Raw genomic sequence first — 27992 nt, 5'->3', positions numbered from 1 at the left:
ACAGGTACATACCACCACGCCTGGCAAATTTCTGTATGAATTTCTGTATTTTTTGTAGAGATGAGGTCTTGCCATGTTGCCCAGGCTGATCTCAAGCTCCTGGGCTCAAGCAATCCACCTGCCTCGGCCTCCTGAAGTGCTGGGATTAAAGGTGTGAGTCACCGCGCCCAGCCTCTGTCTTGTTTTTTCACAGAGCACTTCTCACTATCTGAAATGACCTTATGTATTCCTTCAGTGACCTGCCCAACAGTATCTCGTGGTTTTCCTGGTTCTCTCTGTTTCATGCTAGCCTATAACCTCCAGGAGAACAGGCACGTCATCTATTGCATTTGCAAATACACCGCCAGGTCTGCTGGTTGCACACTGTATTCTGTTAATGGCGCCTCCAGGAACTCACTGTGGACGGTGTCCCTGATGACATTCAGTCCAGCCCTGTCTCTGGCTCCTGCTGGACACTGACATGCATTGGGTGAATACTGTTGAATGGACTGCAGTTTTTGGGTACCTTCTATGTGTCAGGCACTGCAGTGGCTACGAAAACAACAACAGTTAACATTTATAGCAGCTACCATAGCTTTTCTATGTTCCGGGGTGATACTATGATGAAGCCCCATTTCATAGATGGGAAATGAGCCACTGAGAGGCTAAGTGGCCCAAGGTCACACAGTTGGTATATGGGGGACCCAAGGTTCAAGCCCCAGCAATTTGGCTCCAGAGTGGACATTTCTAACTACTGGTACCATATTCGCACTGCCTCTCTGCAGATAAACCAAGCGTCTCTGAATTTATAGAACTTGTGAACTGAGGGGAGGCATACGTGTAGTCAGCTACTTAGAATACAAGTATGGAGTATGAGAACAGCATTGCCATTATATCCAACGTGAATGTGTGTACATATTGCAGTCATACTTTCAAGTGGGTGAGGACAATTGTGGAGGGGTGTGGGATGTTTTGTACAAGCTGTTAATATCTGTGAGAATTGCTCTTAGCCTGGGCTAGATAGCGGTGGCTCATGCCTGTTAATCCTAGCACTTCAGGAGGCTGAAATGGGCGGATCACTTGAGGTCAGGAGTTTGAGACCAGCCTGGCCAATATGGCAAAACCCCGTCTCTACTAAAAATACAAAAAGTAGCCAGGTGTGGTTGTGTGCGCCTGTAATCCCAGCTACTCAGGAGGCTGAGGCAGGAGAATTGCTTGAACCCAGGAGTGGGGGATGAGTGAGCAGAGATTGTACTACTGCACTCCAGCCTGGGTGACAGAGCAAGACTCTGTCTCCAAAAAAAAAAAAAAAAGAAATAACATTGTTCTTAACCTCTTAACCTGGGCAATAACATAACAAATATTGTTTCTACGAAAAAAAAAAAAAAATTTTGCCACATGTGGTGGTGTGCACCTGTGGTCTTAGCTACAGAGAGCTGTGATGGCACCACTGCACTCCAGCCTGGGTGATGGAGTGAGACAGTCTTACAAAAAGAAAAAAAGAATTGCTCTTATGATACTGGCAAGAATGAGAATACAAGATGCTCAAAAGTCTGACATCCACAAACTACACATACCAAAATTGCCCATGCCATGATCTGCCTTCCACTCAGAGCTGGTTTCAGCTGGGAACTTCCCTCTGCCTTCTTTCGCTAACAGCTGTTTTTAACTAGGCTATTTGGTTCTGCTATGTGGCTGTCCAAAAATATATTTTATTTAAGGATCTGCCTTGGGAATAGACAACAATCTGAATGTTCTAGCAACTTCATTTTAACACAAATGCACAAGTCTTGTGGTAGACCATGCTACACACTGTCAAAAAGGTGGTACAGGCCGGGCGCAGTGGCTCAAGCCTGTAATCCCAGCACTTTGGGAGGCCGAGACGGGCGGATCACGAGGTCAGGAGATCGAGACCATCCTGGTTAACCCAGTGAAACCCCGTCTCTACTAAAAAATACAAAAAAAAAAAATTAGCCGGGCGAGGTGGCGGGCACCTGTAGTCCCAGCTACTCGGGAGGCTGAGGCAGGAGAATGGCGTAAACCCGGGAGGCGGAGCTTGCAGTGAGCTGAGATCCGGCCACTGCACTCCAGCCTGGGCCACAGAGCGAGACTCTGTCTCAAAAATAAATAAATAAATAAATAAATAAATAAATAAATAAATAAGGTGGTACAAGGACCAGTGGAGATATAAAGGTTTGTAGTGAACCATTTCCATGAGCTTTTGCTCACAACTGAAGAGGTGGGAGACTATTTCCAACCTTCTGTACAAGGAAAAAGTTTCCCATGTGACATCCATGCTTCAGTGGTTGTAACTTTTTTTTTTTATATAAATTGTACTGATGGGCTGGGCACAGTGGCTCAAGTGTGTAATCTCAGCACCTTGGGAGGCCGAGGCGGGTGGATTGCTTGAGGTCAGGAGTTTGAGACCAGCCTGGCCAACATGGTGAAACCCCATCCATACTAAAAATACAAAAATTAGCTGGGCATGGTGGCACGCGCCTGTAATCCCAGCTACTCAGGAGGTTGAGGCAGGAGAATCGCTTGAACCTGGAAGGCAGAGGTTGCAGAGAGCCGAAATTGTGCCACTGCACTCCAGCCTGGGTGTCAGAGCGAGACTCCTCTCAAAAAAAAAAAATTGTACTGATGGTTCAGTGCCAACAGCTGAAGTAAGGCAGACATAGATTTTTTTTTTTTTTAAGATGAAGAAAACGGTTCTGGATTCAGATGACGCTTCCAGTGGGAAAAGGTGTCCCCAGGTGTCCCTGGCAGGGCTGCCTCCCAAGTGGAACAAACCAATGCTGACAAAGTGGCTCCCAGGCAGCACCTGGCAGGGGCTCAGACGTCTCTCCCTGCTGGCCCAGCACCTACCACATCAGCAATATCCCTCTGGGTTTCTGGTCTGCAGGAATCCTTCTACTAAACCCCTTGGGAGAAAAAGTATTAGGTTGTGTAGAAGTAATTACTTTCTATGGCAAAACCCACAATTACTTTTGCACCAATCTAATAATACCCTAGAAGTAACTAACTCTTTCTAGGAGAACCAAGATGAGAGGTGAGCATGGCGGCTGGGCAGACATCCTGGCCTTGGACCCTGGCTCGTTACTTACCAGCTGCTGGCCCTTCATCTCTCTGCACCCCCGTTTCCACTTTTACGAAACGAGGGTGATAATAACAGGCTTGTTTTGAGTGAATATTTGTGAAATGTTGGCTGGTCCGTGGTTATGAGGCTGGTTAAGTAATCATAAAGCCCTTCAGAAAAGGAACCAGAACACGAACTGGGGAAAACAGAGATGGTGGGAGGGCAGGGGAGGAGGAGGGGAGACAGATCACCACTTGGCGGGAGGCTCTCAGGCACCGGCTTGCTGTTTCTCTCAGTCCTGTCTGTCTCACCAGCTCCTCGGGCGTCCCCTGTGCCCTCCCGATGTGCCAGTCACTCTGGCTCTCTTCCAGTCCCTCTGGGGCACAGTGCTGCTTCTCACCTCCCACCTCTGTTCTCAGCCATGCTGTGCCCTTGGCCCAGAATGCCCTCTCCTCTCCCCACCTGTACCTAGCTGACTAATTCCGAGTCACCCTTCGGATCACAGCTCAAATGGCACTTCCTTAGGGATCTCTCCTGGTTATCTGACCCCCTCCCCTAAGTCTGGAGCTCTGAGAGGTCTCTATGGTTCATTAAAAAACTTTTTCTTGCTGGATGCAGTGGCTCACGCCTGTAATTCCAGCACTCTGGGAAGCTGAGGCGGGTGGATCACGAGGTCTGGAGTTTGAGACCAGCCTGGCCAAGATGGTGAAACCCCATCTGTACTAAAAATACAAAAAAAAAAAAAAAAAAAAATTAGCCAGGCATGGTGGCAGATGCCTCTAATCCCAGCTACTTGAGAGGTGGAGGCAAGAGAATTGCTTGAACCCGGGAGGCAGAGGTTGCAGTGAACCGAGATCACACCACTGCATTCTAGCCTAGGTGACAGAACATGACTCCATCTCAAAAAAAAAAGAAAAAACAACTTTTTCTTTTGAAATAAGGTCTTGCTATGTTGCCCAGGCTGGTCTTGAACTCCTGGCCTCAAGCAATCCTTCCACCTTAGCCTCCTGAGAAGCTGGAAGTGTTATTACTAATACCATCAGTTTTCCAGCACTAATCAGTAGTCATCAGCCTCTTGGTGGACCAGTGCCAACTATACTTGGCTTATGTAGTTCTTTATGGCGCTTTGAGCAATTGTAGTTAAATGTGTACTTATTTGTTTAACATGAATTCTGTCCTCCTGAGTGGGGTATGCTTCTCTTGCTCACTCCTTAATTCCTGGATCGACAGATGTTTGTGGAATAGACTGAATGATGAAACATAGACCTGGACATCTTGCTGTGTTTATGGCTGAACCTTTTCTCCCGGATAAGAAGGAGAAAAGACATCTCCCTGCTGGATCAGAGATCGCTAGTGCTACAAAACTGATGGTAGTAACATTTCCATTTCCTGCAAATTGCAACTGAATCAAAAGTAGGCCTCAAAACTGTGACGCTGAACTTGTTCAGTCAAGTCGACTTTGTCTTACCACATTGTTACATGAAATGCACCAGGCTGATTATATAGGGAAGATTATTCCACAAACTAGTCCCTGACTAGGCTGACAACTACTGATGATAAAGCAGAATACTTCGACATGCTCCAAAAAGTTCTCTGTCTGCAGGGGAGACAGGGCCACCCTGGGGACTGTTTACTCCCACATTTGTAAGCATCAATAAATCGGACCAGGGACTTTATCTGGTTTCAAATGGTTTCTATCTTTTCTTTTTGTGTGTGTGTTTTTTGAGTCGGAGTTTCGCTCTTGTCACCCAGGCTGGAGTGCAATGGCATGATCTTGGCTCACTGCAACCTACATCTCCTGGGTTCAAATGATTCTCCTGCCTCAGCCTCCTGAGTAGTTGGGATTACGGGTGCATGATACCACGTGCAGCTGATTTTTGTATTTTTAGTAGAAATGGGGTTTTGCCACGTTTGCCAGGCTGGTCTCAAACTCGTGACCTCAGGTGATCCACCCGCCTTGGCCTCCTAAAGTGCTGGGATTACAGGTGTGAGCAGCTGTGCCTGGTGGTTCCTATCTTGTCTAAACAAATAAAATGAATCAAACTTTCAAACCCATCCTTTAAGAAAACCTTGCATACTGTGGGTAGGAGAGCAAAATAGTGCAGTCACTATGAAAAACAGTATGGGGCCGGGTGCAGTGGCTCATGCCTGTAATCCCAGCACTTCGGGAGGCAGAGGTGGGCTGATCACCTGAGGTCAGGAGTTCGAGACCAGCCTGGCCAACATGGTGAAACCTTGTCTCTACTAAAAAAACAAAAATTAGTTGGGTGTGGTGACGTGCGCCTGTAATCCCAGCTACTCGGGAGGCTGAGGCAGGAGAATCGCTTGAACCGGAGAGGCAGAGGTTACAGTGCGCTGAGATTGCAACACTGCACTCCAGCCTGGGTGATCCATCTCAAAAAAACAAAGAAAAGAAAAAGAAAAACAGTACGGAGGGTCCTAAAAAAATAAAAAATAGAGCTACCACATGACCCAGCATTGCCACTTCTGGGTACATATCCAAACAAATTGAAATTAGGATCTTGAGGAGGTAGCTACACTCCCATGCTCACTGCAGCATTATTCACAAGAGCTCAGATGTGGAAACAATCTGTATGTCCATTGACAGAAAAACTGCCAATGAAAAAATGAGGTAGCTGGGTGTGGTGGCTCACGCTGCAATGAGCTATGATTGTACCACTGTGCTCCAGACTGGGCAACAGAGCAAGACTCTTAAAAAAAAAAAAAAAAAAAAGACTGGGTGCAGTGACTCACACCTGTAACACCAGCACTTTGGGAAGTCAAGGCTGGAGGATCACTTGAGCCTTGGAGTTCAAGACCAGCCTGGGAAAAACAGTGAGACCTTGTCATCACAAAAAATCAAAAATTAGATGGGCACGGTGGCTCGCCTATGTGGTCCCAACTATTCAAAGAGGCTGAGCTGGGACAATACTTGAGCCCAGGAGGTCAAAGTTGATGCCGTGAGTGTGATCATGCCACTGCACTCCAGCCTAGAAAACAGAGTGAGATCCTGTCTCAAAAAAAAAAAAAGAAAAGAAAAGAAAACATGATATATATGCAAATGGAATATTATTTAGCCTTAAAAAAGAAGGAAATTCTGCCACGTGCAACAACATGGATGACCCTCGAAAGCATTAAGCTATGTGAAGTAAGCCAGTTGCAGGAAGACAAATACTGCATGAGTCCACATATAAAGAAAGTATCTAAAATAGTCAGATTCATAGAATCAGAGAGTGGAGTGGTGTTTGCAGGGGGCAGGGGTAGGGAAATGAAGAATTACTAACCAATGGGCAGTTTCAATTATGAATAAGCTCTAGAGATCTGCTATACAGCAGTTCCTAAGTCAACAGTAATTACTGTACACATAAAAACTGGTTAAGCGGGTAGATCTCACTTTAAGTGTTCTCACCCCAATATAATAAAACTAAAATAAAAGCTGTGACCTGAAAGGTAACAAATAATTTGAACCGAGTAGGCTGCATGCAGAAGCTCACGTCTGTAATCCCAGCACAAATCCCAGTACTTTGGGAGGCCAAGGCAGGCAGATCACTTGAGCTCAGGAGTTCGAGACCAGCCTGGCCAACATGATGAAACCCCGTCTTTACTAAAAGACAAAAAAATTAGCCAGGTGTGGTGGAGGGCGCCTGTAGTCTCAGCTACTTGGGAGGCTGAGGCAGGAGAATTGCTTTAACCCAGGAGGCAGAGGTTGCAGTGAGTGGAGATCGCACACTGCATTGCAGCCTGGGTGACAGAGTAAGATTCTCCAAAAAAAAAAAAAAAAGGAAAAAAAATTGAAGCAGGTAGAAGTGAGATGTGGGAAGAAGTGAGATGTGGGAGTCTTATTCATGCCAGATCTACTCATATAGTGGGTATGGCTCAGGTGTGGCACATCGCATCACCTGGGAGTTTATTCGGCTCTCAGCCCTGGCTATTCAGGCTAAGCATCCTGTAGCATCTGGGAGTAGTTACTAATGCTGCGTCCCACAAGGAGGGATATAGGGTTGCTAGTGCCCAATGAACTTGAGCGAATAAGGCACACTGCAAACGTTTCCAGCTTAGGTCATGCAGGACAGGCTCTGGAGTAGCACAGCCCTGGTTCTGAATCCCAGCTCTGCTACTCACAAGCTTTGTGACCTCAGGCACATTGCAAGGGTCCTCCAGCCCAGGTTTCCTTAGTGAAAAAGGTGCAGTGATTCCTACCTTGGGGAGCTTGCTGGGAGGACTCCCAGGAGTGAGTATTAATGAGTGGCGTTAGCAAGGCATGGGGCACCTAGTGAGGTGTCGTGAACTGCAGCTATTCTTTGTCTCATATCATTACTAAACCCCAGCAAAACCACATGTAATGCTACAAGGAATAATAACTCAAATCTGCTGAGAACAGGAGCGCTTTCCACAAATGCCTAAGGGGCCAAGTGGACAACAGAAATGGGGTTGAGGGGTCCAGAGGTGCCCAGGAAAACTGGAGAGAAAGGCACACGCCACCTGCATAGGGCAGCTGGTACCCAGCTGTGGCCAACTGGCCAGGTCGCAGCATGTGGGCCCCACGTGATAGGACCTGATTTTTCAAGGGGAGATGCAAATCTGGGATTTTCTGTGATCTACCCATTTTTAAATGTAGGAAACTCATTCCAAATGTTCTCCATCAGGACATGGCCAGCAACTGTCTACATGTCTACTGGCTGGATCTGCCCTCCAGATATCAACCTGTAATCCCAGGGACGGAGATCCAGGTTTACAAAGCACTTTCCCAGCCATCATTTCATTTAACCCTCACAGGAGTCACTTGAGGTGGGCACTGCGATGACACCTTAGAAAGGTAACAACTGAAGCTCTGAGGAGTTACAAAACTTTCCCAAGGTCTCAGCGCTATGAAGTCTTCGGGTGGGGACTTAACAGAAGCTTCTGAATCTGAGAAGGCTTTTCAAAAAGCCTCTAGTGATTCTTAACCTGCAGATGCTGAGTGCGTCCTGATTCATCAGTGAACAATGACTTTTACCAACTGCTGAATTCAAAACCCTGATTTTACTCTTTTGCCTTCTCAGTTGATAAATGACTAGTTTACCCAAAGAGAGAAACTTACAAAGTACTAGTACGGAGATCTGAAAACAGTGACATCAAGTGTCAAGTGAAGGAGCTCTAGAAGATGCCGCTGCACGCTGCCCCATCTTGGGGTGCCGCCTATCCTCCCTGCAGGACACCAAGAGGCCCCTCTCCTGAAGCCGTGTCCGCAGTCCTTGAGCCTGGCCTCCCGAGCTCACTCCCCTCTCTCTGAGAACTTGGAATCTGAACAGGGAGAGTCAGGAGCTGAGTCACTTTCTGCTTTCTCAGCTTTACTGAGATATAATTCACATACCAAACAGTACACCTGCTGAAATGTACAATTCAGTGACTGTTAGGATAGTCACAGAGTTGTGCGATCATCAGTACGGTCAATTTTAGAACATATCATCACCCCAAAAAGGAACCTGGATCCACTGGAGCTCAGGCACTTTTATGGCTCAAGTTCAGGGTGATGTTTCTCAAAGTATGGTCCTAGGACCACTTACCCCTGAATCACTGAGGGGGCTTTTAAAAATGCCCATCTGCCAAACATGGTTGATCCCACCTGTAATCCCAGGTACTGGGGAGGCTGAGGGAGGAAGATTGCTTGAGGTCAGGAGTTCAAGACGAGCCTGGGAAATGTAGTGAGAATGCACCTCTGTAAAACATTTAAAAAAATTAGCCAGGCGTGGTGGCGCATGCCTGTTGGCCCAGCTACATGGGAGGCTGAGGCAGGAGGATCACTTTAGCCCAGGAGCTCAGCCTAGGCATACAGCAAGACTGTCTCAAAATAAAACAAATAGATTATTTTTAAAATGCTGATTTGTGATCCTATTTCAACCTACTGTGTAATCTTGGCTCACTGCAACCTCCGCCTCCTGGGTTCAAGTGATTCTCCTGCCTCAGCCTCCCAAGTAGCTGGGATTGCAGGTGCCCACCATCACGCCCGGCTAATTTTTGTATTTTTAGTAGATACGGGGTTTTGCCATGTTGGCCAGGCTGGTCTCAAACTCCTGACCTCAGGTGATCTACCTGCCTCAGCCTCCCAAAGTGCTGGGATATAGGCATGAGCCACAGTGCCCGGCCCTTGGAATATTATTTTTAATGCAGCAAATAAAACATGTAAGACTACAAAGAAAACCAATTACACTAAAATACAGCTGGCAAAATATTTTTTCCATGCATTTGTGATACTGTAATCTATTGCTTCTTTGTGAATGCATTAACAGCTCTAGCAATCAGCTTAATAACTGCTGTGCTTTTAAAGGAAGAAGAACACAAAGAATCTTCTGAAATATCTTTCACATCTGAAATGTGATGTGAACATATTTGTTGATTTCTTTTGGTGACAAACTCCCAGCTACTGCTGCTACTACTACTGTAGCTTTTTGCCTGTAATTCATCGGGTGAAAGGTGAATTTCACTCAGACGTTTGTTAAAATAAAGCTGTCATTTCCCTCATCCAAATTCATGTCACTCTGCTAGACCCCCAGGGAGTAGGTGGCCTGCAAGTTACAAGGACCCTTGCTAGGGAGGGTCCAGGCATTCCTCCTGCTGGGTCCCGAGAGTGGCCTCATTCTTTCCAACTCAAGCCTGGCATCTCTTCCATTCCACGAAAAACCCAGCATCCTTCCAACAGTGCCCCTCTTAATTTCTGCTATCTTTAGCTTCTGTTATTTGCCATCAAAATAACTTTGTCGCCACCTTCTCAGTGCTTTCTAGAAAGTTTACTATGCGCAGAGGCACTGTTCTGACCTTGTGAGTACTCACTAACTTAATATTCACGGCAACCCAGAGAAGGGACAGTTCTTATCCTCATTTTATAGACAAGGAAACTGCAGCACAGGGATGTTATATTATTGCCCAAGAACGTAGAGCTGGAAGAAGGACGGGCCAGGATTCCATGCCGGGCATCTTGGTTCCAAGGCCTGTGCCCCTCCCCACTGAGCGACACCTCTGCCTTTGCAGTATAGAGAGCACAGTGGACTAAATGTTTGCATCCCCCTGCAAATTCATACACCGAGACCCTAATCCCAATGTGATAGTATTTGGAGGTGCGGCCCTTGGGAGGTAATTAGGTCCCAGAGGACCATTTGCTCAAAAGGCCAGAGAGCTTGTCCTTGCTTTTGCTTTCTGTCATATGACGACATAATGGGAAGATGAGCTGGTAGTCCCAGCTGCTCAGAAGGCTAAGGTGGGAGAATCGCTTGAGCCTAGGAGTTCAAGGCTGCAGTGAGCTATAACTGCACCACTGCACTCCAGCCTGGGTGACAGAGCAAGACTCCTAAACAAACACACAAAAAGGCCAGGCACGGTGGCTCACACCTGTAATCCCAGCACTCTGGGAGGCCAAGGCAGGCGGATGACCTGAGGTCAGGAGTTCAAGACCAGCCTGGATAACATGGTGAAACCCTGTCTCTACTAAAAATACAAAACTTAGCCAGGTGTGGTGGCAGGTGCCTGTAATCCCAGCTACTCGGGAGGCTGAGGCAGGAGAATCACTTGAACCCGGGAGTGGAGGTTGAAGTGAGCCAAAATCACGCCATGGCATTCCAGCCTGGGCAACAATAGTGAAACTCCATCTCAAAAAGAGAGAGAGAGAGAGAGAGAAGATGGTTGTCTGCAACCTGGAAGTGGGTCCTCACTAGAACCCAACCAGGCTGGCACCCTGATCTCAGATGTCCAGCTTTTAGAATTCTGAGAAATAAATGTAGTTTAAGCTCCCAGTCTACGGCACTTTGTAATAGCAGCCTGAGTTGACATAGTACCTCTACTATTATAGTATGATCCCCACCCAGCAAGAATAGAAAATTTATGAAGCAATTCAAATACCTAACTGGAAAACCAACACAAAGATATTAGATAGAATGTTCCTGCAGTTTTAGGTCTAAGAACACATATAATATTATAAAGCAGGTCAAAGGAAGACATGTCCTATGGTTCTGGTGAGGAAACGTACCGGAACTATTAATAAGGTAGAAAAGAAATTGCAGAGGAATTCCAGCAGGAACGATTCCGACGGCCGCATCTTCCCGTCGATATTAATCATCTTTGGAACTTCCGGAATGAGGCTTATAGCGGCTTTGAAAAAAGCATCAGCTGCAAGACAGAAGATAAAAGTCAGTGTATTAGAACTCTGGGAAATTCAGTTGGCTTTCTTCTTCACGTGGCCTGAAGGCCAGTCCTGAGAGTTAGGTGGAAGTCAGGCCGTGCCGAGGGCAGGTCCTAGCAGAGGGTTTCTGCACACCATGATGAAGCTGGAGGAATATCTGCTTGACAGAGCAGTGCTTCAGCTCAGAGAACCTCCGTTAAATTGCCTTTAGGTTATTAAGTGAAAAAAGCAGGTTGCAAATTTTTGTAAAAAGTCTAGAAATGATAGTTGCCTGGGCTAAAGGCTCAACTTGGATTGGTTCATTGAATTCTCATGTCTGCCACGCGAGGAGGGTGCTGTTGACAGGTGTACTTCACAGATGAGAAATAAGGGAAGGAAAGAGAAGCAATTCATCCCACAACCGTGTCCTGTGTACGTAGGAAGTTCCAGTGTTGGTGGTGGAGCTGCAGCTCAAACCCGGCTCTGTTTGAATCTATTCTAGTGCACACCATTTTTGTTAAATAGCCATCAAAATGTCTGAAGGAACGCAGCACACACACACACACACACACACACACACACACACAGCTTAAAGACTTCTAATTGAGTAACATCAGCTCCATAGAATCGTTTGGGAAATGAACATATTTAAAGAGCTATGAAAAAAATCTGTAAAACAAGGAGACTTCAAAGGGAGCAAGAGAGGAAGAAAAGGAGCAGAGAGAGAATGCGTGTGCGCAACAGGATAGAGATGGGGTGGAAGGGATGAAGGAGAGCAGGAAGGATGGGAGGTGGAGGGGAAGATGGAGAGGGAGAGAAAGTTCCTTCTAAAACTGCCAAGGTATTGACTGTGAGAAAAAGCCTCAAGGTCAAAACAATCAAAACATTGACCTGACAAATGAAATTTTAAACTATCCGACAAGATCAAATGTTTTCATGGTCCAAATGGACTTCCACTCCAAAACGACTTCCAGTGATGCAAAGAGAACACTGTAGGGGTGAATAGCATCCTGAATTAAAACAGGAACACCGGCCAGCACATCAGAGGGGCAAATGCAACAGCAAATGCTCACTTTCCTGGGAAGAAAGGCCTACGCTTAATGAGAAGAGTATGTGTCTGAAGATGGATGGCGGAGTTTTGCCATCTCTTCCTTCTTCAAAGGAGAGGGGGGAAAAAAAAGAAACATGTCACAGAAAGACACTCCTTGTAAAGCTTTCTGAGTCAAGCTGCTCTGCTCTGGAAGCTTCCTCGCCTGGCTGTCTCCCAAACCCCAAACTCAAACCCCTTCCATATTTATTAAGCACCAACTGTGAACAGGGTACTGTCATGGGCAGGTGCACAAACAGGTGAAAAAAAGTGAAAGTGTTGACAACATAAACTGTGGCAATGAGACCAACATAATCATACTAATTAACAACTAGTTTTTTTTTCTTTTCTGTGTGTGTTTTTTTTTTGTTTTGTTTTTTGTTTTCTAGACAGGGTCTTGCTCTGTTGCCCAGGCTGAAGTGCAATGGCATGATCTCGACTCACTGCAGCCTCTGCCTCCTGGGCTCCAGCCATCCTCCTACCTCAGTCTCCCCAGTAGCTGGGACTACAGGAGTGCGCCCACCATCCCTGGCTAATTTTTGTGTTTTTTGTAGAAATGGGGTTTCACCATGTTGCCCAGGCTAGTCTCAAACTCCTGAGCTCAAGCGATCTGCCTGGCTCGGCCCCCTAAAGTGCCGGGATTACAGGCGTGAGTCACCGCATTGGGCCAACACTTATTTTCTAAACCTGTTACGTATTTTGGTCTATGCATCCACTTATCTCAATTGTTTTGGGGAGCGACATTAAATATGGGGTTTGAGGAAAAGCCACCTGATGTCGGTTCTGATAGAGAAAACTTCCAGAAAGGATCAGAGCCTGTAGGGTCTTCCATCTTGTGACCACTAGTAAGACATGGCCCAACTGGGCGCAGTGGCTCACGCCTGTGATCTCAGCACTTTGGGAGGCTGAGGTGGGTGGATGACTTGAGGTCAAGAGTTGGAGACTAGCCTGGGCAACATGGTGAAACCCTGTCTCTACTAAAAACACAAAAATTAGCTTGGCGTGTTGGCACATGCCTGTAATTCCAGCTACTCGGGAGGCTGAGGCAGAAGGATCATTTGAACCTGGAAGTCAGAGGTTGCAGTGAGCTGAGATCACGCCACCACACTCCAGCCTGGGCAACAGAGCAAGACTCTGTCGCAAAAAAAAAAAAGAAAGAAAAGAAAAAAAAGAAAAAAGACATGGCCCTACTTATGGAACCTACAAGGGCTCCCAGGGCCTATCTTTAAGCAGTTCATTTCCTTAGTCCTCTGGCAGTCCCACAGTGAAGTAAGTATACCATGACACAAGGTTCTCAGTGGGAATGCAAATTCTTCTCAGAGCAACTTGAAAGACCATTTTTTTTTTTTTCTATTTATGTGTTTGTTACTGACTGGCCCAGAGAATGTGCCTATTATTATGCCTCATGAAAAAGAGAGCAGCTTTGTCCCCAGAACTTGGCTCCTCTCACCCACCCCGCCCAGTTTCCACTCTAAAGGAGGGAGCTAAAATAAATAGTTATTTAAAGGTTGGGGCATGCGGGGTTCCAAAGCAGATTTTTAGTTCTATCCTCAGAAGACTTGCCCCATATAGAAAATATTGCCTGGAGACTTCTCAATCTTATCTTAGTAATTAGAAATCAAATCCTACCGCATGTGAGAGCAGTTTATCCTCATAGTTTAAAGTTCAGAATAATCACATCAACTTCATGTAACACTTTGTTTTGTAGCTATTAAGAGCCATGGAAGATAATTTAAGATATAGTGGATTTTTTTAAAGACCTACAGAAAAAGGAGAACTCAGATTCCCAGTAGTAAAGAATATTGTCCCCTTTTTGAGTAATACCCCACAAGCACAGATGACCAAGGCAAAAATGGACAAATGGGATCACATCAAGTTAAAAAGCTTCTGCACAGCAAAGGAAACAATCAACAAAGTGAAAAGAGAACCCACAGAATGGGAGAAAATATCTGCAAACTACCCATCTGATAAAGGATTAATAACCAGAACATAAGGAGCTCAAACAACTCTATAGGAAAAAAATCATATAATCCGATTTTTAAAATGGGCAAAAGATTTGAATAGATGTTTCTCAAAAAAAAAAAAAAAATACAAATGGCAAACAAGCATATGAAAAGGTGCTCAACATCATTGATCAGAAAAATGCAAATGAAAACTATAATGATATATCATCATACCCCGGTTAAAATGGCTTTTATCCAAAAGACAGGCAATGACAAATGCTGGTGAGAATGTGGAGAAAAGGGGACCCCTCACACGCTGCTGGTGCAAATGTTAAGTTAATACAACTACTATGGAGAACAATTTGGAGGTTCCTGAAAAAACTAAAAATAGAGCTACCATATGATCCAGCAATCCCACTGCTGGATATACACCCAAAGGAAAGGAGATCAGTATATCGAAGAGATATCTGCACTCCTGTTTGTTGCAGCACTGTTCACAACAGCCAAGATTTGGAGGCAATCTAATGTCCATCAACAGACAAATGGATAAAGAAAATGTGGTACATATACATAATGGAGTACTATGCAGCCATAAAAAAGGAGATTCTGTCATTTGCAACAACATGGGTGAAAGTGGAGGGCATTATGTTAAGTGAATTAAACCAGGCACAGGAAGGCAAACTTTGCATGTTCTCACTAATTTGTGGGAGCTTAAAATAAAAACAGTTGAGCCCATGGAGACAGAGAGTAGAAGGATGGTTACCAGAGGCTGGGAAGGGTAGTGGTGGTGCATGGTGGGAAGTGGGAATGGTTACTGCATACAAAATAAAAATAGTTAGAACGAATGAATAAGACCTAGTATTTGATAGCACAACACGGTGACTCTAGTCAATAATTTAGTTGTACATTTAAAAATAACTGAAAGAATATAACTGAATTGTTTGTAGCACAAAGGATAAATGCTTGAGGGGATGGATACCCCATTCTCTAGGATGAAATTATCATACACTGCCTGCCTGAATCAAAACATCTCATGTACCTTGTAAAGATATATACTTACTATGTACCCACACACATTTTTTTGAAAAGGAAAAAATATATATTGTCCTGGTTCCACTAGAGGAAGGGGAAAGCAGCAAGTACATGGACTAGGTTTCCTGCATCCAAGTCCTCTGGGGTTCATTTTTTTTTTTTTTTTGAGACGAACTCTTGTCGCCCAGGCTGAAATGCAGTGGTGTGATCTCAGCTCATTGCAGCCTCTGCCTCCCGGGTTCAAGAGATTCTCCTGCCTCAGCCTCCCGAGTAGCTGAGACTACAGGCACGTGCCACCATGCCAGGCTAATTTTTGTATTTTTAGTACAGACGGGGTTTCACCATGTTGGGCAGGATGGTCTTGAACTCCAGGCCTCAGGTGATCCGGCTGCCTTGGCCTCCCAAAGTGCTGAGATTACAGGCGTGAGTCACCATGCCCAGCTGGGACATCCATGTTTCTTTTCCATATCCCCCCGCCTTTTTTTTTTTTGCTTATATTTCCAATATCTCAGAACGATCATTGCATATCCTATCTTCAAGGCAAAACCCAAACCAGAAAAACCCCACTCAGGCCTTGCTGACCCCAACACCACAGTTCACTGTATTTGAGACCCCTTTTCCTTGGGTAGGCACTTCACTTTTTCAAGCAGCATTCTATCATTCTTTCCACACAGCAACTGATGCGTCTCACAGCACTGCTCTCTGCCGGGCAGAGAGCAAACACAGCCACCATCCCCATATTCGTAGTAAGAGAAACTCCAGAAACACAGCCACTGTCCCCATATTCGTAGTAAGAGAAACTGCATAAACACAGCCACCATTCCCATATTTGTGAGAGCACTGTGGTACTCCTGGAGTGCTCTGTTGGGGTCCTTGCTAAAAATATGGGGACAGGCTACCTCATCATTTTGTATATATGATGAGTAAAAGCCAGGGATGCTCATTGGCAAATATCACATTTGACATTTTCCATCTGAAGTTTCAGGCTCTCCTGTTCTCAACCTGAGTGGTTTCAAATGGTCTGTGGATCACTGAAAGAACATGATATTCGGGAAACTTCTGCAAGGACAGGAAAAAAAATCAAACACTCAGAACACAAAGCCACTAAAACCCCACAGATGGACTCCAAAATATATGTCACAAGCAAATAGCTATGGGAAAGGGTGAGATGCAGACAGAAGCTGCAAATAAGGGCTTAGTTGAAGATGCGAGGTAAACTGTATGTTTTGATTATTCATGCTGCCTAGCTACTATCAAGGATTGGCTCAATTGTTCCCTTTGGATGAAGATATCTATCTTTATATCAACTCTAAGATCATTTGAAGAAAAAGTGAAAACAGCCTAAAGTTCCAAAATGTAAAAAAAAAAAAAAAAAAAGAAAAGAAAAGAAATTATTTCCCTGCTGTACCAAGCAAGTAATATAGCTAATAAAGAGAATAAGGCAGATCCATATGTTTTGAGGTATATTTGAGGTATAAAGAATCTATGACATATAAAATACAAAAAATCGGGGGGGTGGCGAGGGAAAAAAGAAAAAAAAGGACAAAAAATCATACAGCTGTATACGTGTCAGCCTATCTTTGCAAAGGAAAAAAAGTATACAAACTTACGTAGATGCATAGAAAGATCAGGCAAGATAAATGCCGAACTATTAATACTGGAGTGGTAGATGAGGATGCACACCAAATCTTTCACTTACTGATAGGTTACTGTCTTGGAATTTTAATTGAAATTTATTATTATTATTATTATTATTGAGACTTTGCTCTTGTTGCCCAGGCTGGAGTGCAAAGGCGCAATCTTGGCTCACCACAACCTCCACCTCCTGGGTTCAAGTGATTCTCCTGCCTCAGCCTCCCGAATAGCTGGGATTATAGGCATGAGGCACCATGCCCGGCTAATATTTTGTATTTTTAGTAGAGACGGAGTTTCTCCATGTTGGTCAGGCTGATCTCGAACTCCTGACCTCAGGTGACCCGCCCGCCTCGGCCTCCCAAAGTGCTGGGATTACAGCCATGAGCCACCGTGCCTGGCCTATTATTATTATTATTATTTATATTTTTGAGGCAGAGTCTTGCTCTGTCACCCAGGTTAAAGTGCAGTGGTGTGATCTCGGCTCACTGCAACCTCTGCCTCCTGGGTTCAAGCAATTCTCCCGTCTCACCCTCTCGAGTAACTGGGATTACAGGCGTCTGCTGCCATGGCCTTCTAGGAGCTCGGTTAGGGTGGTGGGAGAAATTGTAAGAGAAAATTATAGGAAAAATGCAAGCCTTCTTGGAAGGCAGGAAGGTTTTACAAAAGCTTTAGGAAAGGGCTATGGCTGAAGGCAGTCTAATCCTCTTTACCTTGAGTTGATAGCAAAAGAGCAAATAAGTGAATGTGGGGGAGTTTATCCAAATAGCTTGTTTACTCATGCGGTCCTAAGACCGACCTTTGATCATCTGTGGGTGTGTGAGTGCTCTCTACTCAGGAGGTCGGCAATGTTAATTACCCTCTAGTGGTGTTTACTTGAGACTTTTGTCATTTAATCTGTACTAAATAAATGCAAACTTTGCTGGCGAACTTTGCCGGCTTATTGAGGCCAATGCTGTGGACTCAGGCAGCAGAGCCCCTTAGCCGTGCTGACAGGCAAAATATCTGTGTCAGTCTTTCATCCGTCGCTGGGTCAGGGTCTGCAGGTCAGAAACGGCATGCCTGGCTGAGTTTTGTATTTTTTTTTTTAGTAGAGATGGCGTTTCACCATGTTGGCCAGGCAGGTCTCGAACTCCTGACCTCAGGTGATCTGCCTGCCTCTGCCTCCCAAAGTGCGAGGATTACAGGCATGAGCCACCGTGCCTGGCCTATTTTTATTATTATTATTATTATTATTATTTTTTTTTTTTTTTTGAGAGGGAGTCTCGCTCTGTCGCAGGCTGGAGTGCAGTGGCCAGATCTCAGCTCACTGCAAGCTCCGCCTCCCGGGTTCACGCCATTCTCCTGCCTCAGCCTCTCGAGTAGCAGGGACTACAGGCGCCCGCCACCTCGCCCAGCTAGTTTTTTGTATTTTTAGTAGAGACGGGTTTCACCGTGTGTTAGCCAGGATGGTCTCGATCTCCTGACCTCGTGATCCGCCCGTCTCGGCCTCCCAAAGTGCTGGGATTACAGGCTTGAGCCACCGCGCCCGGCCTTTATTATTATTTTTTGAGACAGGGTCTTGCTCTGCTGCCCAGGCTGGATTGCAGTGGTACCGTCATAGCTCACTCCTGCCTCGACCTCCTGGGCTCGAGCAACCCTCCCACTTCAGCCTCCCAAGTGGCTGGGACTACAGGCGTGCACCATCATGCCTGGCGAATTTTTTATTTTCAGTTTTTTTTATTCATATTTTGTACAGACGGGGGTCTCACTATGTTGCCCGGGCTTAAATTTCTAAAAATATTTTTTCTTGAACATACAAAGGCAATACAAGTTTGCTGTAAAATGTTCAGTCCTAGAAATGTATAAAACAGAAGGATGGAGAAACAATGTACTCCCTTCCTATTTAACCAGAGTAGGACAAGGTGGAGATGGGAGTGGGGACAGGGCCACACACTGGATGGACTCTAATGCTCCTGCTGTTTAAGGGGCAGCCACCCCAGTTTCCTGTATGTGTAAGGCACAGCACCAAGCTGAAGGGTGACACACACTCCGTGGGGACCAACCAGGGATGCTGTTCTGCACTGCACCGTGAGGATGGCTGGAAGGGTCCTCTCTAATTAGCTTCTCCATGAAATGAGTCAGACTTCAGGCTTGAAGCTCCCCAGTCAGTCCACTTGCAAGGGTTCTTCTTCTCAAGGCTTTAAAAAGCTCCATACTGTGCTCTGGGGCCTCTTCGAACTCCCATAGATAATTCAGGGGCAGTAACCTCCCACAGGCACGTCCACCTGAGGAACCCCACTGGCATCTGTCGTGTGCACCGAGGCTCTGAATACACCTCTGTCTGAACAATGGAGTTCCACATTCCAAGGGGCTAAAATACCAATTGGACAACTGTCAGAGAGCTTCAACATGCTCAGAATTCAGATGCAGGTTATTTATTGTCTGCTAGAGCAAAAACTTGCAAAGAGTTCATATATTTTTCAACAGGAGTTTGGAGGAGGAAAAAAATAGAGGGAGGCCGTTTGAAGAAATAATTTGTAGCACTTCCAAAAACTAAAAAAAAAGAAGAAACAGAATACCAAACAGCCATTACAAAGAGGGTATTGACTGACGCCAAGATTTACTGAGAAGCCAAAAAAGGCTTATGAAAAACACTGTAGAAGACATAATTCCATTTATTTCTAAGGGGAAAAAGGAACTACATATATATAGGAGAATATAGATAAATGGAGAGGGAAGGAGAAAGGCAAGTAGAATAGAGAGGCCGAGAGCATATAAGAATAATGAATATTTTTAAATGGATATATAAAAGAAAAAAAATCAAGACGTCCATCCTGTTAACAACAGCAGATTTGGGGGTAGGGTGGGAAGATACAGCATATTATTGGAGACTTTTATCTCGGGGCTTTTTACTTTTTAAGAGTCCTACATTTCTGTATTGTTGGAAGTTTTTCAGATGAGCATTCTGAATTTTTATAGCAAAAGTCATTAAGATTTAAAATACAGATTGCCTAGATTTTCAACTGGATACAGGACAATCTCACCAAACACCCTCAATACATGATAAAAGAAATAACTAGGACCTACAGGAGCAAATGCAACCTTTCGTATCCTTGGCATTGGTGATATGGAAAATGAGTCAATACATGAATCGTAAGCAACAGTCAAGAAGTGATAACCCAACCCACCTTCAAAGTCGGCATTTTGCTTTGTTTTCAATAATGCATTAGGTCAGTGCTAATGGAAATCTTTACCACTCGTCAGTCATAAACTCCTGAGGCTAAACAAGACCTCAAAGGTAACTCAATTCACTCCTAGATCTTCAATCCATCATATGCCCTCCTAGGTAACTCAGAATGATGGCTGTCCTAGTCCAGGAAAATCGAAGAATAGAAAAACCATAATTTCTTCTTTCTTTTTTTTTTTTGAGACAGGGTCATGCTGTGTTGCCCAGGCTGGAGTGCAGTGGTGCAATCATGGCTCAGTGCAACCTCCGCCTCCCAGGTTCAAACAATTCTCATGCCTTGCTAACCTCCCGAGTAGCTGGGACAACAGGCGCACACCACCACGCATTGCTCATTTTTGTATTTTTAGTAGAGACAGGGTTTTGTCATGTTGGCCGGGCCGGTCTCTAACTCCTAGCCTCAAGTGATCTGCCGTCTGGGCCTCCCAAAGTGCTGAGATTATAGGCGTGAGCCACAGCGCCCAGTCAAAAATCATAAGTTCTTAAGACAAGATGTTCCAGGGGGTTGAAGACTCCCATCTCTTGAATACGTATTAGTAAAGTAGGGTTCTGGCTATAAAAATCATCACTCTCTCTCAGGGTATACAAACCCCACTGCCAGACATCTTTACCCACCTTCAGCATTTTCTATCTCTGTATGAGTTTAGGTTTTGATGGACAATATCAATATCATGGAAACTACCACAGAAAATGCAACATCCAGACACATCTTCTTGCTGAAAACTGTCTGCTGCAATGAAGATGTGCTGTCACCAAGTGATGGCATGCCTTTGGTCTCAATGGCCAAGTTATCCACAGGCAAGTCACTGATAGAGATTTACCACTATCTATTGCTAGCCTGTGTTTTTGCAATAGAGCTTGTTATTCCAACAGTTAAGTTTGAGGACTTATGGGCCACTATTTTGATATGTACACAGAGCAAGATGTAAAGAAATATGAATCTCCAGGAACAATTAAATACCTTATACGTTAATGCTTAATTGCTACCAATGACGGCCTAATCTAACTTTGATTTTGCCACCTAGTTTATGCAGAATTTTGCCACCTGGTTTATGCCTTTTAAGTTCATTCTGAATATCAACACTTAATGTGAAAAATCCACTCAGGACATATAAATTACTTCTTAGCTTTGATAGTACCATCAGAAGGCTCCTGCGCTCTCTCCTTCCCTCTTTTATCTCTGAACTGTCACGGGCTCTCTCACTGAGCCAAGCACGCTCAGCCCAGGTGTTACCTAACTCCGACCTCTGAGATACTACAGGATGACATACCTTTCTCTCATCCCTGCAGCAGCTCATGTGAGGTTGCATATTGTCTCTGTGAGTATTAGGCTTAGATTTCCCTGAGCAGAAAGGATTAGGTATTCCTTATCTTAATTTTGGTTCTTTGTTTCCTAAATTAGTTTATCTAATGCTCAGTCTGTAATAATTGAACTCTAGCAACCACATGCACTTGGGATTAGAAATGCAGCCCTGTGTTACGATATAGAAGAACTAACCTAATATAGAGAGGCACAGTGGTTAAGTAGAGATAAGGTCACTTATTAGCTGGATGCTCCTGGGCACGGCCTGAGCCTCAGTTTCCCTACCTAATGATATGTACTGAATAAAACTATTTTGCCAGGAATTCAGATCTCTCAATGATTAGGCCCCCAACTATCTCCTTAATTTGATCTCTTCCTCATTCCTTCCAGATGTACTGCTTTCTTAGCCTCCGGACCTCAACCTAGAATGCCATACACCTTAATTCAGTATAACAAGATACTCCCTGACCTTCCAGGCTCTTCAATGCCACCTTTTTCTTTCTTCTTCTTCTTTCAAGTCAAGGGTTAATTCTCTCTGCTCTAAAATTCCCAAGCATATTTTATGTCCATACTGCATGACTTTTATCCTGTGCCGCCTAGTATAATAATTGTAAACAGATTTGCTCTCCCTGAATGGCCTGTAGTCTCTTTTTCTTGTTTTGTTTTGAAGCACGGTCTCACTCTGTTGCCCAGGCTGGAGTGCGGTGGTGCGGTCTTGGCTCATTGCAACCTCTGCCTCCCAGGCTCAAGCGATTCTCCTGCCTCAGCCTCCCAAGTAGCTGGGATTACAGGTGTGTGCCACTACCACTGGCTAATTTTCGTAGTTTTAGTTAGAGACAAGGTTTCATCACGTTGGCCAGGCTGGTCTTGAACTCCTGACCTCAAATGATCCACTCACCTCGGCCTCCCAAAGTGCTGGGATTACAGGTGTGAGCCACCACGCCCAGCCCAGCCCGTAGTCTCTTTAAGTGTATTCCTGTTGCCCATACAATGCTTGGCACAGTGGGCCGCATGTAAAAGATGACCAAAAAACACTGACAGGAGGAAAGAAACTGTAGGTTATAATTTAACTATTATAAGGGTCCGAGAGATCGTCAGGAGGAGACTTGCCCGTGCCCTTTTTCTGTGGGTTCCATGAGCAGCTGCCATCCAACCCAGGCCCTGACACTCCCTAAGGTGGATGGATCATGTGTGGACAGATGTGAATGTGGGTGACAAGCTTGATAACATCTGCCCTGCTGTGAATTGTTCCAACTAAAATAACCTACTTTGTCTGCATTCACCAAAGAGGCCTCAGGGTTGGAGCAAACAATCAAATCCTCTGAAATTCTTCAGAGGATGTTCTGTTAACTAAACCAGTAAATAGGAACTTAAACATAAATCACCAAGACCTGGTAAATGAGTGAAAATCATTTTTCTCCTTCACAAGCCATTCTTGACTCTCCAGGAAGAGGAAATGCAAAATAATTTTTCTCTCTCACACCATGACCCTGGCTATTTCCATTAGCCATTACAGTTTGTGGTAGCCAGGGGCTCCACATACAGGTTGAACATCCCCAATCTGAAATCCAAAATGCTCCAAAATCTCAAACTTTCTGAGTAACCCAGACAGAGAGGACCTCATGGAGCTGATGCGCTTACAGGGGGAAAAGCAGACAGCTACTTACATATTTACTTGTTAAATAACAGTGGTAAGTATAATGGAGGAAAAGCACAGGTGAGTGGATAATACACTGTACAGGATGACCTGACCTAACTTTTTGTTTATCTGCAAAAATGGGAAGGCCAAGGATGGTTTTCCTAAAGACCTGACATATGAACCCGGCTCTGAAGGATGACGATGCAAAAAATAAAAGAAAGTAAGTTTTGAAAGAGGGGAGATCCCTACAGAAGTTGGGAAAAGCATTATTATTAATGATAATAAAAAATCATTCTTGGCTGGGCATGGTGGCTCACGCCTGTAATTCCAGCACTTTGGGAGGCTGAGGCAGGTGGATCACCAGAGGTCAGGAGTTTGAGACCAGCCTGGCCAACATGGTAAAACTCCATCTCTACTAAAAATACAAAAATTAGCCGGGTATGGTGGTGCATGCCTGTAGTCCCAGCTATTTGGGAGGCTGAGGCAGGAGAATCACTTAAACTCGGGAATCAGAGATTGCAGTGAGCAGAGATCACGCCACTGCAGTCCAGCCTGGACGACGGAGCAAGACTCTGTCTCAAAAAAAAAAAAAAAAATTCTTTTGACCACTATTTCTCTTTAATTGTTCTTTCTATCTTTTTTCAGTTTTGGAGGAACCATAATTCTTTTTAGCGTAATTCATCAGTTTGTCTCAAATCAAAGATCTGGTTTCCTACAGATTCCCCAATGCTTTGCATATGAAAAATAATCTGGCTTTCAAACTATAAAACCAAACAGCTATCAATGTACTGTATACAGTTAGCTCCTAAAACCCATGGCATACTTTCATCATTTGAGAGACGTTTATAAACTAAGATAATATTTACTGAGCAGCTACTATGTGCCAGTGGGCCCAGTGCTCTAAGGCCATTTTCTCATTCAACACTCAACAGATATCATCATCTCCACTTTACAGATGGGCAACCCAGGACAGAAAGGCTGAGTCGTCCAACAGCACCTGGCTTGTAGGTGGCAGAGTCAGGACTGGGACCAATACAAGCAGAAGACTTGAAAGTCCATACTAATTAGGGCCTCATCCCAACATTCTGCTGCTGGCCAAATACATCATGTAATTCCACATTTCCATGCCTTTGCTCAGGCCATTTACTCTACCAGGAAAGCTAATCCTTCCTTCTTCCCTTCCCACGTCCTCATAAACACATGTTCTTCTTCTAAGACCCACCTTAAACATACTTCCATTGTGAAATGCCCCCCTTTTCTTTTCTTTTCTTTTTTTTTTGAGACAGAGTCTCACTTTGTCGCCCAGGCTGGAGTGCAGTGGTGAGATCCTGGCTCACTGCAACCTCTGCCTCCTGGGTTCAAGTGATTCTCATGCCTCAGCCTCCTGAATAGCTAGAATTACAGGAACGCGCCACCACAACTGCCTGACTTTTAAAATTTTTAGTAGAGACGGGGTTTCACCATGTTGGCCAGGCTCGTCTCGAACTCCTGACCTCAGGTGAGCCACCCACCTCAGCCTCCCAAAGTGCTGGGATTACAGGCATGAGCCACCACGCGTGGCCTGTAAAACACCCACCTTTTCTAGATTATAAACTGTAAAGATAAAGAAACAAAGGTAAAAATAAAGGAAAAAAGAGCCTGCTCTTGCTGTGGCCTGGTAATAATTTTCTAGAAAGAGCCACTGACAAACAAGGGCAAGAAGTTACCTAGAGAAGGGACTGAAAGAAAAGAGAAACAGGCATTGCTAGGCCATCTCCAGTTGCGAAGCACCTGATCGACCAAATCTCAGGCTTGCAAATCCTTCATTTCTCCTACATACTCTGGGGTGGTGGGCACGAGCATGTGCACCAAATCCCTGCACAATCCAGTCTATGTGCAGCACTAGTGTGTATAAAGGAACAGAACCAGGCCTCCCCTGCAACAAGCCTTCATCAGCTTCCTGCAGCAGCCTGCCTGAGAGTTCAACAGGAGTTTACTTGCCAGGATGGACCCAGCCTTGGGAAAGCCACAGCCTGCTAAAGAAGATACAACCAAGGCCGGATTAAGGGAGGCAAGAAAAAGAACTGGAGGGACGGGGACACTTTATAACCAGCTACAAGGGGAAGATGTTTAGGGAGGCAAACAAAAGCAGCGCATTTCCATGAGCTTCATTTAATTTATATTTAGCCTTCTCATTCTCAGTAATTGAATGCATTATTTATTTTGGCCAGCAATTGCTGCCTGTGGCTTTCAGGAGAAAAATAATAGGCTTTTAAGGTTTAGCGCCACAGCAGTTAGAGACTTGAGTAAAAATCATCGATAAATTATTAAACATGAAGCGGACTCCACATTCCCGCTCTCCTGCAATAGCTGAAAGTGACAGAGGAGGCAGACGAGGAGCCCAGAGTCCTGACACGGAGGGTGCTGTCTTTATCCATGCACAGTGTATGGGGCTGTTCTTACACCAACTGTCCCTCCGTGGGGACGGAGGATGTTATAGGAAGCGCAACAGGGAGAAATGACTCACAGCTCTCCTTCAACACTTCTTGGGAGCACCAAATCTTTGATAAGGAGGATAACTTTATCCAGGCAGAGAATTTTTGTTTTGCTTTTTCAAAAAAAATTACCATGAAGCCCTATATGGGATCTAATCATAAATTTCCCGAGATCCACAACATTCAAATCCATGGTCCTGATTTTATAACACTGGAAGAAGAAAGATCTAGGCTTCCAAAGCCTCCATGAAGGTTCTGGTAAGTGGTGTCAGAGCTTTGGTATCTGCAGCTCACAATTGGTTCCTATTATTGCAGGTAAAACCAACTCAAGTGTGCCTACCTAGGTCCACCATTCCTGAGCTTTTAAAGAAGGAACCCATTTATAAGCAGATTTAAAATTTCTAATATCCAAGAAAGAGTCTTCTAATTTTCATCCTGTGCATCACTAGGTTTTTGGTGGTGACGGTTGATTTTTGTTTTGTTTCTCACTAACCCATTGTTCTTTTTTTTTTTTTTTTTTCTCCCGAGACAGTCTTACTCTGTTGCTCAGGTGGTGCGATCTCGGCTCACTACAACCTCCACCTCCCAGGTTCAAGCGACTGTTGTGCCTCAGCCTCCCGATAACCCATCATTCTTACCAAAGCAAGCAGTAGGAGAAAGTTCCATGTTGACCTACACACAATGAAGACACGTGCCTGTCCCAGTGGGGAGAGGGGGTATCACAGACAATAAGCAAGTAAACACACACAGTAAGAAAGCATCAGATTGTGGAATGTGCAACGATGATAATGAGGATGATGCTGCAGAGGTGACAGAGTGGGGCGGGGCGGCTACTCTAGCTAGAGTGGCCAGCAGAGGCCTCCATAAAGAGCTGTGGCTTGTTCTCACCATCTGCCTTGTCATTAAAAAAAATACAACTATCTGGGGAAAAATCATTGTAGAAAGAGGGAACAAACCCACAAAGGCTCTGAACTGGGAGACCACTGACTATGTTCAAAGGACAAAAGCAGGCCTGTGTGGCTAAAGCAAATGGGAGATGAGGATGCAGGCAGTTGAGGATGGAGGTGGGCAGGCACCAGCTCACAGGGGAACTCGAGAAGCAAGTGTCCAGCTGCACTCAGAAGCTACTGAAGTTCGCCATGAGTTAAAAGCAAAACCAAGCAGAGTTTTAAAGGTTCCTGGGCAGCAACCATGTATGAAGACTTCACTGCCCAGAGTTGCTCCAGTTGAATCAAGACACAGATGATCCCCAGAACTTCCGTGGCAGTGGTTCAAAGAATGGAGGAGTGACCGCTCTCCAACTGGCCCAGAATGCCCTACCAAGACAATGGCAACAAGTGGTGAGGTGCCAGCCTTGGCATAATCTGTGCAGTTGTGTCGGGAAAAGAACCACCACTGAACACCTCAGTCCACCTCCTATGGAGCAATGGAAGTGCCCCAGCGTTCCTTTAGGCTTCCCAGTCAATGCAGTGGTGAAGAGGCATGGCCTTGAGCCAGACAGATCAGGGGCTGAGAGCTCGCTCAGTGACTCATCAGTGGACCTACCCCAAGCATGTTAGTTGGCCACTCTCTGCCTCAGTTTACTCACCTGGGCAATGAGGCACCAACCACAGCACCGGCCCCATGTGGCTGCTGGGAGGATGAAATGAGATAACATGTACAAAGGGCTTGCCACATCACAAATGCTTCATAAATGTCACGTAAAGATTTACCCTCTGTGTTATGGCCTGCAGAGTGGGTACCGTGCTGCTGACCTGCCTGCATGCCCTTGGTGTACACCATTGCAGTAGGTAACCAGGGTGTCCTGCAGCAAACACTGGGGCTTTCCACCTGAGTGCCTTCTCTTGGCTCAAGTATGGAGCAGGCCAGAATGCCAGGGGGTTAATATCTCAGAAGCAGCGCTCTGTCAATGACAGATGAGAATAAAGGGAAAATCACCTGTCTTCCTTGCCCTTCAGGTAGAGAAACACTGGCTGTGTCTGATAACACCGCCCAGATAGGAATGAGCTACAGCTGCCCACAGGAACGACCTGTTCGATGGTGCCTGTTTTTCTGGCTGCCTTTCCTTCCCTGTCTCATCTCACATCACCCTTCTGATAGCACTGAGATCACCTTCTCCCAAATAAACGATCCTGAGCATCCTTGCCTAATGGATGGCTTTGGTGCCTAGTATGGAAAGATCCGTCTTGGGCAGAAATTTCATATGTAACAGCAAACTGTAGGGTATTTGTTCTACCACAGATTAGATGGTACATGTGTGTCTCTGGGGTTTCAAACACACAAACATCAACAACAACAAACAAACATGAATCTGCCACAGTGAAGCAGTCCTCATGTCTCACATTCCCCAGGTGTGCTGAGCTCAGGACGTCTGAGCCACACGACCTGATCTGTCCTAGGCAGATTTAAGAAGGTTCTTACAGGAAGACATCTGTGCTCTGTGATCTGACTCTATAAATGCATACGT

The 27992-nt window shown here is 45.1% G+C and overlaps 1 protein-coding gene across 3 annotated transcripts in view; it reads right to left on the bottom strand.

Moving 5' to 3' along the window:
• The window catches only part of VPS35L (VPS35 endosomal protein sorting factor like), a 148886-nt gene that overhangs the window by 21089 nt on the left and 99805 nt on the right, over positions 1-27992 (bottom strand). The window contains exons 27-28 of one of the 3 annotated variants that reach the window (XM_023225070.2): positions 11058-11197; positions 8605-8730 (exon numbers count right to left, since the gene is read on the bottom strand). In XM_023225070.2, coding sequence (XP_023080838.2) covers positions 8605-8730; positions 11058-11197 — 266 coding nt within the window. Of the gene's footprint in view, positions 1-8604; positions 8731-11057; positions 11198-18630; positions 19237-27992 lie in introns of those variants that run through there. The other 2 variants (XM_023225069.3, XM_026455354.1) reach the window with 2 other exon arrangements.

Source organism: Piliocolobus tephrosceles, chromosome 17 (assembly GCF_002776525.5).
Source record: "Piliocolobus tephrosceles isolate RC106 chromosome 17, ASM277652v3, whole genome shotgun sequence".
Classification (NCBI taxonomy): Eukaryota; Metazoa; Chordata; class Mammalia; order Primates; family Cercopithecidae; genus Piliocolobus; species Piliocolobus tephrosceles.
This window is presented reverse-complemented; position numbering and strand designations above follow the sequence as displayed.